Genomic DNA, 19,792 nt, shown 5'->3' on the forward strand with positions numbered 1-19,792 from the left:
CGAATAATTACAATTCTTGCTGCAAGTCCACTTCTTGCTGAAATATCTTCCTCTACAGTTACTTGCCCACCACATAGGTTACAACATAAAAAATCAGTCAAAACTTGACTAAAAATATTCATATCAAGTAAAACATAACCTAAATCAGAACTATTACTCTCTGGAGTTTCTTCTAATAATCCCATTTCTTCAAAATGTTTACGTAATTTAGGTTGACTTGCACTGCTAGAGGGTGTGTCTGTCTTCTTGTCTGGTGTCACATTTTGACAATCTGTTTCTACACTATTGCCGTATTCTACCTCATGTGAACCACATGGTCTTGTGCGTTTAGTAAGCTGGTTGCCACAAAACTTGCGTTTTCAAAATAGACTAGCACTTCTAGGCATATTTATAATATGTTTACCAAAATAAGTGCAGTCAAACTACTCGGAAGCACTTCCAGAAACACTAATTCACACGAAATTCAACTTTCTTCAGACAAAAACAAGGCGTAGCGGCAGATATATTTGAAACCGAAGAGTAACGAAAATTGAGCGCAGGGTATTCTCTATCGATAGGTGAAAACCACTGCCTTCTATGTGCAGTAGTTTCAGAGATATTCATAAATAAAGAGATGCATGTCCAAAATCAACCAGCCTGACGGATATGCAAGCAATGTTATAAAATTAAAAATAAAATACTTCTAGCAGTCACACAGAAATAAATTATATACCATTTTATTCACAAAACACTAAATATTATTGTAGGACATATTTTGTAAAATGTTAAAAAATTCACATTTTTACCATTCAAACTCCCGTTCAGTCTGCAAGCCTCTGTGAATTTACTGAACGATGCCACAATCCTCTGTTTGCAACTAGTGTTGTAGCCTCATTTAGTTCTGTACCTCTTATCTTTAAATCGTTAGAAACCGAGTCTAACCATCTTCGTGTTAGTCACCCACTACTTCACTTACCCTTCATAAGAGAGCCCATTATTCTCCTAAGTAACCTATCCTCGTCCATTTGCCTCACATGCTCCCACCACCGAAGCCGGTTTATGCGTACAGCTTTATCCATCGAGTTCATTCCTAACTTGGTCTTTATCTCCTCATTCTGAGTACCCCTGCCATTGTTCCCACCTGTTTGTACCAGCAATGATTTTACAGGTGGATCTATAAATATTATAATGATATTTGAGATATCCAGCAATGGTTCTCGCCACTTTCATGTCTGTTACTTCTAACTTATGAATAAGATATCCTGAGTCCAACCAGCTTTTGCTCCCGTAGAGCTAAGCTGGTCTGAAAACAGACCGATGTAAAGATAGTTTTGTCTTGGAGCTGACATCCTTGTTATAGGAATACTTTTGATTGCAGCTGCGAGCTCACTGCATTATTTTTACTGCACCTTGATTCAATCTCGCTTACTATATTACCATCCTGGGAGAACACACATCCTAAATACTTGAAATTATCAACTTGTTCCAGCTTTGTACCACCAGTTTGACATTCAGTTCTCTCGGATTTCTTACCTACTGACATCAATTTAGTCTTTGAAAGGCCAATTTTCATACCATACTCATTGCACCTATTTTCAAGTTCCAAGATATTAGACTGCAGGCGTTCGGCACATTCTGCTATTAAGACCAAGTCGTCAGCATAGGCCAGACTGCTTACTACATTTCCACCTAACTGAATCCCTCCCTGCCACTTTATACCTTTCAGCAGATGATCCATGTAAACTACGAACTACAAAGGTGAAAGATTACAGCCTTGTCAAACACTTGTAAGTACGCTGAACCAAGAACTCATTCTACCATCAATTTTCACTGCACCCCAATTGTCCACATAAATGCCTTTGATTCATTTTAATAATCTACGTTTAGTTCCATAGTCTCCTAGTATGGCGAACATCTTTTCTCTCGGTACCCTGTCATATTCTTTCTCTAGATCTACGAAACAAACCTGTCTATTTCGCTCATACCATTTTTCAGTTACCTGGCACACACTGAAAACCTGATCCTGACATCCCCTCTGTGGTCTGAAACCACACTGGTTTTCATCCAACTTCCTCTCCACCACTGATTGCACCCTCCCTTCCAAGATGCCAGTGAATATTTTGCCTGGTATACTAATCAATGAGTTACCTCGATGGTTGTTGCAATCCTTCCTGTTCCCTTGCTTATAAAGCAAAGTGATCTCCGTACAGGCCATGAAGGGCCATGGGGGGTGGAAGGTAAAGGCTTGCGCCATCCGTAACCTCGGCACTTGTTGGGGTAGAGTGGTTAGCTCTATGCCCGGCCGCCTTTGCCTCCAGGAATTAACCTGGCACTCATTTTTTGGTGTAGGCTGAGTGAACCTCAGGGCCATATGCTCCTCCGGAAGTGGAAATCTTTTTTCTTAAATTTAATGACTTGCTGACAGGGAAGCAAACCCACGTCCTTGCGGGTGAACCGAGTACGTCTTTACCGCCTCGACCAGGCAGCCCCTCATTTCCTTTCTTATAGATAGGTGCAATTACTGCTTTCGTCCAATCTAAGGGTACCTTACCAACACTCCATGCTAATTTTATTACTCTATGAAGCCGTTTCATCTCTGCCTTCCCACTATACTTCACCGTTTCAGGCCTAATTTTGTCTCTTTTATTTTACTACCTTTTCGACTTCCTCAAGCGTAATTTCACCAACATCATTTTTTCTCTTCCCCATGAGCTCAGTTCTTCATGATACCACCAGGGAGATTTCCTTTTATGTCAAGTTTTTCAAAATATTCCCTCCACTTGTCCAGTGGTTCCCTGGGATCTATTATGAGTTCACCTGAATTACCCAAAACACTGTTCATTTCCTTTTTCCCTTCCTTCTAAGATTCTTTATTACTGTACAGAAAAGTTTCCCTGCTGCTTGACCTAGCATTTTCAGGTTATTACCAAAATCATCCCACGACTTCTTTTTGGATTCCACAACAATTTGTTTCACTCTGCTTCTTTCATCTGCGTACAATTCCTTGTCTGCATCAGCCCTCGTTGGGAGCTGCTCTCACTTCATCATTTCACCAAGATGTTCACTTTTTCCCATCTTTACACACAGTTGTTCCTAGGCATTCACTTGCCGTTTCTACTACAGCATCCTTGTATGCCATCCATTCTCTTTCTACTATATCCTGAACCTACTTAATGTCCAATTTTCGGAATTTCTCACTAATCATATCCATGTACTTCTGTCTGATTTCCTCGTCCTGGGGATTTTCTACCCTTATTTATTTGCAGACAGATTTCACTTTATCCTAGGCCTAGAGAAACTTAGTTCACTACAGATCAGATAGTGGTCTGTGTAATCGAAAAATCCCTGGAAAACTCGTATATTCCTAACAGACTTCCTGAATTTGAAGTTGGTTAAGTTATTGTCTATTATGGATCTGGTACCCCTAGCCTAGCTTGAAGAATGTATTTGTAACTGTTAAACCCATACTAGCACAGAAGTCGAGCAAACGCTTCCCATTCCCATTAGCTTCCATATCTTCCCCACATATACCAATTACCCTTTCGTATCCTTCAGTTCTATTTCCAACTCTCACATTGAAATCGCCCATTAGCACTATCCTATCTTTGCAGTTGACCCTGACTACGATGTCACTCAATGCTTCATAAAACTTGTCAACTTCTTCTTCTTCTGCACGCTCACATGGTGAATACACTGAGGCAATTCGTGTCCTAACTCCCCCAGCTGCCAAATCTACCCACATCATTCGCTCATTTACGTGCCTAACAGAAACTATATTGCGTGCAATGGTATTCCCGATGAACAGCCCTACCCCACACTCTGCCCTTCCCTTTTTAACACCCGTCAAGTATACTTTATAATCTCCTTTCTCTTCCTTGTTATCTTTCCTTATACGAATAGCATATCCAGATGCATCCTCTTTGCTGACTCAGCCAGTTCTACTACCTTTCTTTTATAAGCTCCATTAATATTGGTAGCTCCCCGTTGAATTCCATTTTGTTATTTATAAATTTCATTTTCCGTATTGACAGATTCAAAGTATAGATAAGAAAAGTATTTTTCCATCAATCAATACACAATTTATTTTAAATAGATTAAACTAGTACCGGTTTCGGCTCTTTAACGGCCATCATCAGCTAGTACATGATTTGTTTCCAGCCATTAGACAATTCACAAGTTGTTATTGTATTAGACATCCGGATATCTAATGGGGGATGGAAATGTATACAGTAGCATGTAATTAAAATATCAGTAGTCAAGGTAAAAAGTTACAATAAGTTAGAACATGAGTATGTAGGACATATTAAAACATATGGGTCATAATATAAAACACTTAAAAAGTTTTTAACACATTAAAATTTGGTAAGTATAGGTAAATACTTGTTAAAAATTTTTAGTTCATGTTACATAGGTTCCATTCTTCTATCTTCTGTGTAGTTCCTTTGCTTTTATGTTATGTTGATTTTAGCTGTGTATGGTAATCTTCGAGAAAGTTCTGAAGCTGGTATGCGTCATATTGATATGGACCTTTGTCATGAAGAAATTTTTTATATTGTGTTATATATTCCAACTTGTGATGTACTGTGGTAAGTTTTAATATAGTAAACAGCAGGTCTTGAGTTTGAATTAGAAGTAGTTGGTGGCAACACCTCTCTCGTCTACGTTTGTGGTTATAGTTTTCGTTGTTGTTGAAGTCTTGTGCCGATGTGTTTGAAGGCTTGTTGTGTTCTACTACTAGAACAAGACTTCCAAACAAATCGTGCACTAGCTGATGTTGGCCGTTAAAGAGCCGAAACCGGTACTAGTTCAATCTATTTAAAATAAATTGTGTGTTGATTGGTGGAAAAACACTTTTCTTATCTATACTTTGAATTCCATTTTGTTTCCAAGGAGTCCCTCACCTGTCAAATGGAAGTGGGACTCCATTACTCCCATAGGTCCGAGGCTTGATTAAAATGTTCTGAGCTCGGTAAATTCATGAAATGGGATGCTACCCTACTTACTCCTATTCCAAGTGCGGATCTCTCCTCTAATGTGTTAAGGACCACCTGTGGATTGTATAGTCCTAGCCGCCTGAGCACAAGGAGGGCCATGACTCAGAATATGTCCCAGCTGCCCACTCCAATTCCATAGCAACTGGTATCCCGACTTTCAGGACCACTTACTAGGCCACTCAGCCGTTGCCCATGGTTCACAAACTAGGATGTTACTACAGTAACCTACACCATGAACCATGGGATGTTTGAAATGAAAAGTTTTGTTCCTCTGGTTTGGATTCCATGTCAAACCAGAGGAGGTCGCTTTGCTATGATCACAATATAAGCAGTCAAATAAAACTTCGAGCTTGCTACATTTCATCAGTTACAGGTATTTATTTTTTATTTGCTTGATTGATTTGTTTGCACATTTAATGATTTTGGATAATTGCCATGTATTTTCAGTATGTTGCAAATTTTTAATTCACAAATTGGTCATTCCTCAAAATATAGGTCATGAGGCTTTTCATCACGAGATTAACGGTCGATTTAAAATTTGCAAACTTGTTTTTTGAAATCCTGTTGGGACTGTAACGTTAAGTTTTAGCACCACTTTGTTCGCTCTGCTTCTCAAAAGGACTTTGATATTTGTCTGAATTTGGTATGTAGATTATTATGAGAGATATAAATTAAGACACCCCAGTTATAGAAATTCTCTGCCAAATGAGTTGATTTATCTCTTGAACATTTTGAACATAAAAATAAATTAATGCAGAAGACGATACACAAGTGTCTTTTGCTTCATGTCTCATTCTACTTTATTTATAATTTAGAAAATAATTTTACTGTGCTTCTTATTACAGAATCCTGAGAAAGCTGCGAAGACACGAAGATTTGTGATAATAGAAGGAATATACATGAATACAGGAGAACGTGTTGAGTTGCCATACTACTTGGTATTGAAAGAGCGATACAAATTTAGACTGTTCATTGATGAGAGCATCTCTTTTGGTACAATTGCTCATGGTCGTGGAATAACTGAATTCTATGACATTCCTGTAAGTACCATTACTTATTTGTTTCAAGAACCCTTTATTAATGGAAATATTGTATGCTACTTATTTGAAAACAATTTAAGATTTATTGTAATGTATTAATTTCTGTGGAATTAATTGTTCATTCTTAAATTTTGTGCTCAACATGGAGTATTGAATTGCATTACAGTGGCCTTTGGCCTTCAAATGTGGTTAAATGGAAGAAATGAGTTATAAGACAGAGATGCCAACTACCACGGATTTCTCACATGTACTACGGCAGTACGGAAGTGGTACAGTTACAGATTTTACAAATTTGATGGGTTAAAGACTCCATAGTCTTAATTCATTATATCAGTCCAAATATGAAGTTATGTACTGTAACTTGTAAGAGACTAATTTGTGCATTCCAAAAGCCAGCAACCCTCCAATCCAACCCTAGTTTATATGTTTATAAGAATTGCGCAGCATTTTCAGTCTTCACGAACGTAAAAACGCAACGCCATTGGCTGAAATTTGGAAGGGAACAGCATCACTCCCGGAATGCAATAGCTCTAGTTGTACACCAACTCTGTGACAAATGTCCAGAATGAATGAATGAATGAATGAATGAATGAATGAATGAATGAATGAAACAGTGAAATAAGCCATAGTAACCCAATGCAAGCAATAACATTTCGAACATACATGCAGAAGACGACACAGTTCACCAGCGAGCTAAAATAATATGTCAACTCTCGTCTTAATAGGGAATGTTCAATTGGAAAGGAATTCTGTCGCATCAGTGTGTCGCTGTAGGTGAGAAGTGTAATTCGAAGGGCTATTCTCAAATTTTCCATTTTCCCCACAAATATGAAAATTTTCAGTTTCCTACGGTATGTCGCATAGGAGACTCTCTGTTGAACCCTAAATTCTCCACATGTGTAACCTGCCCTGGGTACTTTTTTCCCACTTTGTGATATTTAAATATTTCCTTCATAAATGTGTACACAATTAATTGAATGTAATATGACAGTCTGGCTCCATGGTTAAATGGTTAGCATTTGGTCACAGGGGTCTGCGGTTCGATTCCCGGCAGGGTCGGGAATTTTAACCATTATTGGTTAATGTCGCTGGTACGGGGCTGGGTGTATGTGTTGTCTTCATCCTCATCTTGACGTGCATGTCGCCCACGGGCGTCAATTCAAAAGATCTCCACTTGGCGAGCCGAACTTGTCCTTGGGCACTCCCGGCACTAAAAACCATGTGCCGTTTCATTTTCATAGTAATTATTATACTTCAATAATGGGTTACTAACATTATTTACATTGTTGCGAATATAGATGATTACTGGTTTTGTAGATTGTTATCTGTTTGATATAGGCAGAAACAATGTGTTACTTAAGTATAAAGCCTTACCACAGTCAGGACACCAGTACAATATTTCTTTCCCCTTCCCTTGGGATCAATACGTACCACTTCTTCAGAGAGGATTTTTTTTTCTTCCTCGATGCTCTGCTAGGAATATCTTCCGGGAAGCAACGGCTGAGGAGGCGAGATGGCTTTGGTGATTTAGAATGTTGACCCATTGTTGTCTGTACCACTCCTCCAGACGATGACAACATCTTACCAAGTGTCAATTGGAAATAGTCTCTGAAGTTTCCTGCCTTGTTTCTAGTAGAGGACATAGGCATTTAGGCAAACCATATCAATGGAGTATCTGAACCATCTTTTGGTAATACTTCTTGAGATGCTCCCGAGCACTTTCATAGTTGTGCCGTGGACTACCATTCTCACCCACCCCTCCCATATTCTTATTATAGTCAGGGCTAACACCAGTTTCTCAATAACTCCCTTTCTCAAGTTTATCTTCTCTGTGGTGACATTGTGGAAAGTGCTTACAAGAGTGACATCACGCTTATCCTTCTACTTCATGATCATCTAGTTCTTACGATAGCCTGGAACTCTTTCACCCTTCTGCTATTTTGCCTTCTTCACAAAGTCAGGGAACTCTTTTCTGTTAGTCCTCATGGTCCCTTCACCATCAGTTCTCCTTTCATAAAGCTTACCTACCAATGTTGTTCTAGTATACCAGTTATCAAGATACAGACAATATCCTTTGTCTAGTAACTCATCACTGAGTTCAAGAACTATTGTAGTTGTACTCTTTCCTGGATGGTTCTGACCATATACATTACCTTACCAGTATACACCGTGAATTTTTAAACATATCCAGAACTACACTCACACAATTTGTAGAGTTTCAAACCAGATCTGCTGCATTTTGAGGGTATCAACTGTACCCACCTTAGTCATCCTCTCCAGAGGAGAAGGGATTCATCAGGAGTATAGATGGAGGAAAATTTGTTCAGGATATGGATGAGGATTGGCTGTATTTTGTACAGTGTCCTGTTGTGGATCTGAGAATCAAAGTGTAAGAAAGTGAAGGAATTTTAAAATCAGGTGGAAACTTTTCTTTTCAGACATAATTTTGTATAAGTTTGGAGTAGCTATACTTCAACATTGTGTGAAGTAGAGACCATTTTCTGGTTTGTGAACAACACCCTCTAGAAGGAGAAACCCAAAGAGAGTTTTTATTTCAGCAGCATTTGTGCCTGTCCAGCTCCTTATTAGGGATCGTGGTTTTAAGTTAGGGTTAGCAGTTAAAAATTGGCTAGCATATAAGTTAGTCTACCCCCTGTGGGTGGGGGATGCAGATGAAGAATTCACACACGGTATCCCTTGCCTGCCGTAAGAGGCAACTAAAAGGGGTGACCAAGGGATGATTATCTTAGAACCATCAAACTACTTGTGATTAGTACCACCCCACGAGGAACATCATGGGTCGCTTTTACTTGCGCGTAGTACCACTACGTTAGGTACCAAATAGGTTCTTGATTAGTAGCAAACAAAAGCACGATGGCTCTTACAGTACCTGTGATTAGTAGCACTCTATGAGCGACACCATGGGATGAGGGAACCCAGGGTTCTGGCTTGCGTATGATTAGTACCCACTATATGAGGAACACCACAGGATAGTACGAGTCCCTGTGGTCAGTACACTTATTTGATGAACACCATAGGCTTGCGTTGCCTGTAAATGGCACCGCAATGTGCGACACACCGTAGGTCTGTTATACATGTGCGAATTTCATTACCTGTGAGTAGTACCATAATGTGTGGAATACCGCGAGTCTATGCTACATTTGATTAGTACCACAACATGACAAATACCATAGTTCTACTTTTCTGGCGATAAGTACCATTATGAGGGGCCGATGACTTGGAATTTGTACTCCTTTCGACTACAAGCATCATCGATTCAGTATCGTGCTATAGAAGTAGTCGCTTGGTCAGTAATACTGTTGTTTTACGCAAGCTTCAGTGCATGTGAGGCACTGTGGGTTGTTTCCACTGATCGTTTTAAATTCATATCCATCCATCCATTCACTCTTCGTCCTTACATTTTGAATTCTGGTCAGCGGAGGATTTTGGACTTTCAATTTGTCATTTTATTTCGTCCCATTTCGTACCATTAGGGGCCAGTGACCTAGATGTTAGGCCCCTTTAAACAACAAGCAGGCAAGCAAGCAACAAGTTTGTCTGTTCAGCTAATAACTGAAATATATCTGCGAACGCACTGAAGTATTCTGCGATGCTATGTACGTTACTAAAGTCTATATTTTGTCATGTTTACCCCTGTAAAAGTAAACCTTGGTCTTAGGGTATCATTCACTACGAACCGAGCTGGTTGAGGTACATTCTGAACTTTGTACGCGTCACTTAGTTTGTCTGGAACTACTTCAGTTTAAAGATCACTTTCACTGTCCTCTTCTTCAGTATGTATCCACTCATTATCATTCTCCGCTTCTAATACTGTGGAAATACCCGCACAATCAAGTCGATCTACTGTATGATTGGAAGCCATGCTTCGTGATGGAATGACATCAATTGACGAATAAGTTTGAGTTCTGTCTTTAAAAGTAGGAAAGATCACAATAGGAAGCTAAAGTTCGAATTCAAGAGGACAAATTGGGGAAAATATTCGTTTATAGGAAGGGGAGTGGTTAGGGATTTGAATGACTTACCAAGGGAGATGTTCAGTAAATTTCCAATTTCTTTGCAATTATTTAAGAAAAGGCTAGGAAAACAACAGATAGGGAATCTGCCATCAAGGGCGGCTGCCCTAAATGCAGATCAGTAGTGAATGATTGATTCGCGACATAAATGGCTGTGCAAGATCTTCGTGCAAGGTGGCAAAACCAATACATTTTAGGAGGCTGTGACTGCTCTACAAAACAATACACAGCATGATCTCATGGAAAACATGTTGACTAATACGGTAGATTCCATGGCAAAGACATATGCCTTCACCCTCAAGATCAATACACAATACATTGGCGATTGACTTATGCCCTCATACGCTCCATAGAATCCCAGTCTAAAGATGTCATACCCATTTAAAGAGTTAAAAGAGAGTATGTGAAAAAATTACAAGATGGGCGTGAGTGTAACATCTTTGCAGAATGAATTCCCTGCATGTGTGTTCAGTTCTTGTTCTATTATCTCTGGATTAGTAAGGAGTTGCCTGCTTCTGTTACAAAAAACAGTGTTACAAAGTGATAACTATGTTGCATCTATTTCTGTGTTAAATAAAGGGACAAGGTGTTAAAGCTTAAAAGCAGTGAAGAGCTGAGAGATGTTGGACAAGAATGATTCAAGGCATATCACCATTACCGAAAGTAGTATGCGGAAGAGTTTCCATGTATAGGACTATCTCAGTTTTTACCGAACCATGTGTTTTATGAAATATGCATGTGGGATTCTCAGTTAAAAGCGGAGGACGCGATGAATGCCGACGCCGTGTGAAATCTGAAAAAGAAGAAGAGCACGGGTGCATTATCGTTCTCAATGCAATTTTACTTTGGTGTAAATAAATATCGCATGAGATATGTTCATTTCCTTGCATAAAATCACTTTATTGCCACTACGACTATTCCTTAACAACACGCAGTTATCCATAATTATACACAACACTACACTATTAAGGGAAACGCACTGAACCAATTTACTGTCGATCCTGTCGAATACAGGTATCAACAAGTCCTCACACTGATGAATCACTTCAATGTCACACAGTCCATTCTGTAAAGTACAGATATCAGCAAGTCCATACTCTGGTCGTTCACTTTACCATCACAAGGCAAAACTGACTACCCTCTCACTCAAGTCGATTCTGAAAAGTACAGATATCAACCAACTTTTTAGCTCACTGTTACACTCGCTCTAACCCACACTCGACATTTTCTTACTGACTGATTGTCACTCATCAACTCCCACTGTCTAACTTCTCGGCCTGTCAGCTCGATATATATATATATATATATATATATATATATATATGTTATACCGTCTTATAAAAAGTCCTTGTACAGTTGTTTAACACTGGTATAGTTATACAGTGATTAAACCATGTATAAGCGTTGTATATTTTTCTTACTAATAAACGTGGTATACACATTGTATTACTATACAGCACGTATACACTCATTCCGAGTCGTAGGAGTCTCTTCCTGCCGTTCACTGACGTATTTCGCACGTTCACCGCCTTTGTGATCATTTCTGCTGGTTATCTACGAGCGAAACTTTCTGGAAAGTCTCGCAGTAGCACGGCATATCGAAATGGCAGTGGCAACACAAAGTGAGACAGCTAGAAAATGGCTTATATTGATTTCAACATTTCTTCAGCTTGCTTTTGTAATGAACGCCAAAAAAGAAATGGAAAAGATTAAGAAAAGATCAAAAGCTCCTTACTGGGATAGTACGGAAAACGTAAGCAATTGTAATTGAATCGGCGAGTTGAAAAGGGTACACATTCCAAAATCCTTACTTTTTAGGAGAAAGGAAAAACTGTTTTATAGCTAAAAGATAGGTTTGATCAAAAAAAGTTTCTGTTAGACATGTATACATCATATTTCTGCATATTCAACTACAAAGTATGAGAATCATATTACGTACGGTTTTCATTTTTTATGTTGAGGAATATGTCCCTTTTTATACTCAAATTTGAGAAAGATCTTTGTAGAGGCAGATAATGTATAATAAACTCGCAATTTCAAAAGTCTGTTAAGCAGTAACACATTATTACACAAAAATACGCCCAACCGTCTCTTTAAAGTGTTTTACTTTACGAAGATGTCTAGCCTCCATAACCTCTGAATGGTGTATGCCTTCTATCTTTAAAATATCGTGAAGATCATCAACGTTATCGTCCATTCTTTCAATGTGTATTCAATGTTAAATGGATAAGTTGAATATTTCACCACGATTATATTACTGTTGACAATAAATACCACGAAAATAAACTACTCATTCGTTTCTTTTTCCACTGCTTGCTGCTATACAACGCTTATACAAGGGTCCTGGTCTGTATAAGCAATTCAATGAATAATTATAGCAGATGTATACACACTAGGCTTATACACGATTTATTAGTAACGAATTTCACATAAACAGTGTATAAACCTTGTATAAAATTTATACACTGTTTATTAGTAAGACGGATACTGTTTGACAAGTAGTCTAGAAATATCGATTTTCTACAGTTTTCGACTACACAGATTTTAAAGTTAGACATATTCACAATACGTATTTGAGGTTAGATGTATTCACAATACGTATTTACAGGGTATATAATTTAATTTGCAGTCATTATCATTACTACTATCAATAGGCAATGACTGAGTAAGGTGCATTATGAAGACTTGACTATTTTGCATACTGTTGACCTAGACATGCTTCTCACTATTGCTGCTGTACTGGTTTTGCCACTTCCATACTTTTCAGAAATTTCCGAGTCAGAAAACATGGCTTTGAATAATGGTCTAGGAGGGTATAGCATTTAATAAAAGATAATTAAAATATATTAAACATATTAATAATTGAAGGTTTTACAAGAGTTCGGTTTTGAGTAGGGGTGCGTACATATGACAGCATCGAAGGACGATGCAACAGAAAGTGACGATAACAGTTTTTTATTTCACACGTTCCTTGGTTGAACATAACCTTCCCTTATCTGCAGCATGCTAGACCATTATTCAAGGCCATGTTTTCTGACTCATAAATTTCTAAGGCAAGTCCCCAATTCTGGCCACCATTTTGTTTATCGCATGTATGCGAAGACCTAACCATGATAAAAATTTGAAAATGAAAATACATTCAGTTCGAAAATCACTTTGTCCATAGGTTGTATTGGTTCCATGGTATAAGTAATTTGGAGTAGTAAAGTGGTTTTTTTTTTACAGAAGAGATATTTTGTTGAACATATAATATTGGTTCCAAATATGGCCCCCACCTTAAATTCACTCAAGGGGAAAATTATTGGTAAAATATTTAACCAAAACCATATACATAGTGTTACAAATTAATCATTGTTTGTGGTGAAATAATCCGTTCCGGTAATATCTCATTGTTTTTCACAAAGAGTTCATTTAAATGTCACCGAGCTCGATAGCTGCAATCGCTTATGTGCGGCCAGTATCCAGTATTCGGGAGATAGTAGGTTTGAACCCCACTGTCGGCAGCCCTGAAAATGGTTTTCCGTGGTTTCCCATTTTCACACCAGGCAAATGCTGGGGCTGTACCTTAATTAAGGCCATGGCCGCTTCCTTCCCACTCCTAGCCCTTTCCTGTCCCATCGTCGCCATAAGACCTATCTGTGTCGGTGTGGAGTAAAGCAACTAGCAAAAAAAAAAAGCATTTAAATGTCTTCGTAACTTTGCCATTGTACTTTTCATTGCTCTACAGGAAAATTTAGTGCATCGGATCCCTTTCTGACACTTGCTGTCGGAGCTTGTTGCAGATGGGACATTCAGCATCTTCTTCACGACTATTGTTATCGTTGTTAGAGGGCAAATTCCACTTCATCTTCATCCTCTTCGCCACTGCTAGACGAACTCACCGGACATTTTACTTTGGCATTTTTTGTTTCTTTCCTAGCCGCATCCGCCACTTCCTTCTGCTGTTTCGTTTTAATCGCTGCTTCAACTGCACTTTTATGTGGTAAACCAGCATCCAAAACAGCAGAATCTCGTTGAGTGCATGTACTGGTTCGATGACTGGAACAGATCGAATGTCGCCCTGCACCACGTTATCACCATTGCCATAGTTTGACACTCTATCAGACCTCTCCTTTAAGAAGTCTGCATGAGTAAAGATGTTCTCTCATTCAGTCCAGAGTTCATTGGTGACTGTTGTCATGGTAGCTGCTTTAGCGTTTCTGTTCTAATTTAGTCGGCAAAATTATTTTCCGGCCTAGTGGGACGTTAACCACTTCCTCGTGTTTCAGGTCATGAGAGTGTTTTATTTTCCTTAAATAGTTCCTCAAATTTGTGCAAATTACTTTCAAATTCCTTACAACGTGCTTCACTGACATCTTATCTTCTTTGACACGCTTAATAGCTTTCAGTATTGTTTCTTTATCCCAAAATTTTTGTTTCGACATCTGGAAAGGTAAGATGACGGCGTAAATAGCGTTTCTTCCGCAGCCTACCCGAGCTCGGTACAGCACCCAAATACCGCCCCGGGGCCATACTTGGGTGCGCATAGGGGGGCCATACTTACAGATTACTAACTTTACGATATGGCTTAAAATAGCTCCGATCATGTCTTGGATATCAAGAAGCAAACTAGATCATATGAAAGTACAGTACAGAGAGTACTTATAGCAAAAAGTATATCTTTCAAACATAGTAACTAGACACAGAAATATAATTATGAAGATATGTCAGTAAAAAGCTCACCTTCTCAAAGAAATTTCAATGTTGAAAGAAAAGCACTACACGTAAGCTTTGTCTTCGAAACAGTTACGACTCACTGATAACAGTAAACTGACTTTGTTTTAGAAGTTTTCGCCAGAGTTCACGACCTAGCAAGCGTGATATGAGAGGGGGGGCCATTTTTTTAAAAATTTCAATATAGGCACCTGAGCCAAGGCTCTTCTTGGTGCAATACAAATAAATTACAATGGCAGCTATATTCACAATGTAATTACAAAATAAAATACAGTAAGTATATAATTTAACATGATGTAATAGATAAGATAGGACAAAGCTTCCTAACCAAAATTACCATACTACTTCAAGTATTTAGTTACATTACTCTTGAAGATAGATAAAGTTGGTAACATTTTTATACTTTTTGGAAGCGAGTTATACATAGTTATAGAAAAATGCCAAAGAGAATTTTGACCATAACTAGTGGAATGAATCTGATTGTAGTGAATATTATGAATAATTCTTGTTTCATAATTATGAATCTGTGAATTAGTAATTACTGATGTGTTTGAGCGGACCAATTTGTTTTGAATTTTATAGATCATAATTTTAGAAGCCTTTAGGCGGAGGTTTGGAAGTGATAATATATTACAATGTTTATACAGATCTTTAGTCGGTGTCAAAATGGGCAGTTTGAAAATTATTTTTAGTGCTCTCTTCCTAAGGACCTCTACCTTTTCAAATAATTCTTTATTACAGCATGCCCAGACATGTATCATATAAGAGATGTGGCTTTCAATAAGAGCATAGTAAATACCCTTCAACAACCCACGAGAGAACTTATATCGCAATCTACTGAGGATACCAATCACAGGGATAATTTTATTACAAATGGTCTCCACGTGATTACTCCACGACAGATTTTCATCTATAATCAGTCCTAAGAATTTAGTACTGTGTACTTTCATTACTTTGTGATTGAAGAAAAGCAGATTTTTATCCAAATTTAATACATATAAAGGTTTGTGAAAATTTATGTAGTTTGTTTTTGTTAGATTTATCGTTAATCGGTTGTAATTAAGCCATGTTTCAAGTAATCGAATATCCTGCTGCATATTTTGTTCAAGTTCCTGATTGCTAGAGCCTGTATAAAAAATATTGGTGTCATCAGCAAAGATGGATAGTCTTCCATTTAATTTAAGGTGACCAATATCATTAATGAAGATAAGAAACAATAAAGGCCCCAGCACAGAACCCTGAGGCACACCAATGGATATCACCTTTACATTACTCTGAGTATTATTAAATGTAACAAACTGCTCCCTATTAGAGAGGTAATCAACAAACCAATCCAATGCAATACCTCTAATGCCTGCTACTTCTAATTTATGTAATAGAATTTTATGATCAACTGTGTCAAAAGCCTTTTTAAGATCTATAAATAAGCCAGCTGCTAACATACCCGAGTCTAAAGCTTGTTGTAGTTTAATAATAATATCCTCAATAGCATTACTGGTACTCGAGTGAGGTAGGAAACCATACTGAAATTCATAAAAATATTTATTATTTAACAGAAAATCTAATAATCTTTTTTTAACCACTTGTTCTAAAATCTTAGATAAAGGAGGTAGTACCGAGATTGGTCTGTAATTACTTACATTAAATTTATCCATGCCTTTATAGATTGGTACAACTCTGGCGATTTTAAGTTTGGTTGGTACTTTACCCTCTGATAGAGATTTTTTAACTAATTTTGTGAAGTGAGGTATAAGAAATGTAGAGAGTCTCTTTATAAGAGTATTACTAATACCAAAACAGTCAACACTACAACTGTTTTTAAGATTATTAATTATTTGTTCAATTTCATTTTCATTAGTAGGGGTTAAAAACAAGGAATTAGATGGGCCAGGTTCAAGGTGAGGGTATTTACACTGAGGAATGTTCTTAGCTAAAGACAGACCCATATCAGTGAAATAGTCATTATATATAGTTGAAATTTGACTAGAGTCAGTCACCAACTTATCATTTACTTTCAATTGTATTTCTTCATTGGTACAGTTATTAGTTGTTAAAATATTATTAATAACTTTCCACTGATTATTTGTGCTGTTTAACCTATTGATATAATAATTATTTTCTAGATCTCTTTTCATTCTAGTAACCCTGTTGCGTATGTCTTCATAGTCTTGTATTAACTGCTGTGAAATATAGCCACATCCCATACTAAATCTCATCTGTTGTCTTTTAATTTTATAATATAAATTATTTTTTTGTTTGATTAAATTTAACAGCTCTGAAGTAAACCATGGGCAGAAGGGTCTAACTTTCTTATTTAGATTAGGACTTTCATTTTAACTAAAGCAGTACTTTCTTTAAAATATGTCATTAATTTATCTGTTATGATATTCGAGCCATCCTCTTCATTTATAGTTAATGGCGTTTGAGACATGTATTTTTCCATAGATGGGACATGGTATTTTGTAGGTTGCATTACATAATTTCTGTGTGTATTCATTTTGGGTGTAATATCCAAGATTAATAAATTGTGATCACTCAGATCATTTATTATGTTATATATTTTGTATTTGCAGACTCTGTTTACGTAAAAATGGTCTATAAGTGTACTAGTTGTCAATGAAATTCTAGTAGGAAAGAGAGTGTTACATGAACTCTGATTATAACTCCCACACAGATTCTGAAGCTCAGCAGATATATGACTGTGTTCTAATTTATTTATATTAAAGTCACCAACAGTAGTACAAAATGTTTTGCCACCTTTATTCCAAATATCTTCTAAACATTTTAGAAAATCTTTCGAAAATTTAGTATGAGGGTTATATACTGCTACTAAGTGAATGTCATTCACAAAACCCTTTATCTCAATTAATAATATACTATATGAACTAGCATTACTGTTAATAGATAATAATACATTAGCCTTATACGGTTCCTTTATATAAATGGCAATTCCACCACCCCTATTATGTGATCTAGAGCAGAAGAGACCAACATATCCATTCAGATTGAAATATTTTTCTTCCTCAGGAGAAACCCATGTTTCAATAATTACAATGATTTCAGGATATTGTGCTTCCTGTACTGTATAAAGTAAATTACTCCACATATTACGAATACTTTGGGAGTTGATATATAGAATTCTAGTTCCATCTTTGCTAGTAAACTCCTGTAGTTCACTTAGTTGGAATTCAGAACCTTCCATAAAAATAACATGGATTATTCATCTACCTACAAGTAAATAGCCTACCTAAGTCCTAAGGGGAAGAGAGAGCTAAGACATCATCTATGTTTCTGATATGTGTAATGCTAGAAGTATCATTTCTCCTTACAAAAATTCTCCCTTCCCTTGACCACACATACTTGAAGCCTTTTGCTCTAAGGTCTTTAGCTCTTTTAAGAAGACCTTTAGATTTAGCTGTTAGGTGGTCATTGATGTAAATAGTATGGCTAGTGGCATTAATATTAAGTGCAGTGGATGAAAGTTGCCTAACATTTTTCTTTGCAACCATAAGTTCATGCTTCTTCCATCTATTCACGAACTTAACCACAATAGGTCTAGGCAGAGATTTATTGGATGTCGGAGTTCTATGAGCAATGTCAATGTCTGTTTTATTGATCACACAACCAACTGCTGACCCAATATCTGTGACGAATTTGTATACATCTTCACTTTGTAGTTCTGGTATACCATGAATTTCCACGTTATTACGTTGATCAATCTCGTCACAAGATCTGGATTTCATAGTTTCCAGTTCTAATTGCAGTTCTTTTATTTTTGTATCTTTTTCGTTCACTACCTTTCTAAGATCTTCAATAATCTTCGTATTGAAGTCGATGCTGTCCTTAAGCCTATCAATTATTTTAGCGATTAGTCGCTCAAGGATACAATGGAAGAACGTAGAAGAACTCAGTATTTCACGAGCAGTTGATTCAAGATTGTCAAGTCCACTTTCAGCAACTCGGATGTTAGTTTCGTCCACTTCGAGACACTTTAACTGACCCTGGGTATCCATCATGCTGTTGTTCTTGTTCTTATTCTTTTGCTTATTCCGTGACATAACCTAGAGTTACACTATCACCAAGTGAGAATACGAAATTATATAATTACACAGCACTTTAAGGTTAGAGAGCAGTACGTGATTTTTCCTTTCAATAGTCACTCGGAAATGAACATTACTGTACGTAGGAAAACTTCAAATTCCTTTAATAACCCGCCACAAACACTATTATAAGAGACAAACATACATCACACTATATTAGAGCCGCCATTTTACTGTTGGTTGCGGGGCCATATATGGAGGTCTACCCTTATGGACGTGGCAAAATCAGTACAGCTGCAATAGTGATAAGTAGGGCTCGGTTTTTAAAGACCTAAAAATAGCCCAAATAAGCAAGCAAATATGACCTCAAAAGTGGCAAAATTTGATGTACAAATTACAAAATATGACCCGAAAATTATTAATCTAAATGTGGCCATTAAAAATAAGTTATAAGTGGTAACGGCAATTCCTTTGATACATATTTGTTAACTGAATTCTTTATTCTTACTTTCATATTAATTTTCTGAATATACATCTTAAGCAGTTATTCACAGTCTTTTGTCTTCTATTCACTTATCAAACATTTGTGAATACATACCTATAAAGATTGTCAGATCAAACAACATTTTAAAAGTCCATGTGATTGTTCTACTGAAAGTTCAACACTTCTCACAATTTCAACACCTGCAAGAATTTCTAAGCTAGCAGCTTCTAAACGAGTAATTGCACTCGATATAATTCCGAAGTTCGACATAATGTATGTCATACTTTTTGACAAACTATTGGAAAACAATTCCCGCGCAATCTTGTTGCAAAATGCAAACTCTTGTCCTCATCCCGAGGAGTTGCAGCTCTTTTCAGGCACACCCCTATTGGAGTTCGGGTGCATATACCACTTTAACCACATACCAGCCCTCCTCCTTAAATTTCTGGCAGTAGCAGGATTCGAAACCGGCTCCCCACAATCTTGTTACAAGAGGCAGAGTATTCCA

At 37.3% G+C, this 19,792-nt stretch overlaps 1 protein-coding gene across 1 annotated transcript in view; it reads left to right on the forward strand.

Moving 5' to 3' along the window:
- The window catches only part of Spt-I (serine palmitoyltransferase subunit I), a 398,639-nt gene that overhangs the window by 179,674 nt on the left and 199,173 nt on the right, over window positions 1–19,792 (forward strand). Inside the window, exon 7 of the mRNA XM_067141884.2 lies at window positions 5,819–6,013. Coding sequence (XP_066997985.2) covers window positions 5,819–6,013 — 195 coding nt within the window. The remainder of the gene's footprint in view (window positions 1–5,818; window positions 6,014–19,792) is intronic.

Source organism: Anabrus simplex, chromosome 2 (assembly GCF_040414725.1).
Source record: "Anabrus simplex isolate iqAnaSimp1 chromosome 2, ASM4041472v1, whole genome shotgun sequence".
In the NCBI taxonomy this organism is placed as follows: domain Eukaryota; kingdom Metazoa; phylum Arthropoda; class Insecta; order Orthoptera; family Tettigoniidae; genus Anabrus; species Anabrus simplex.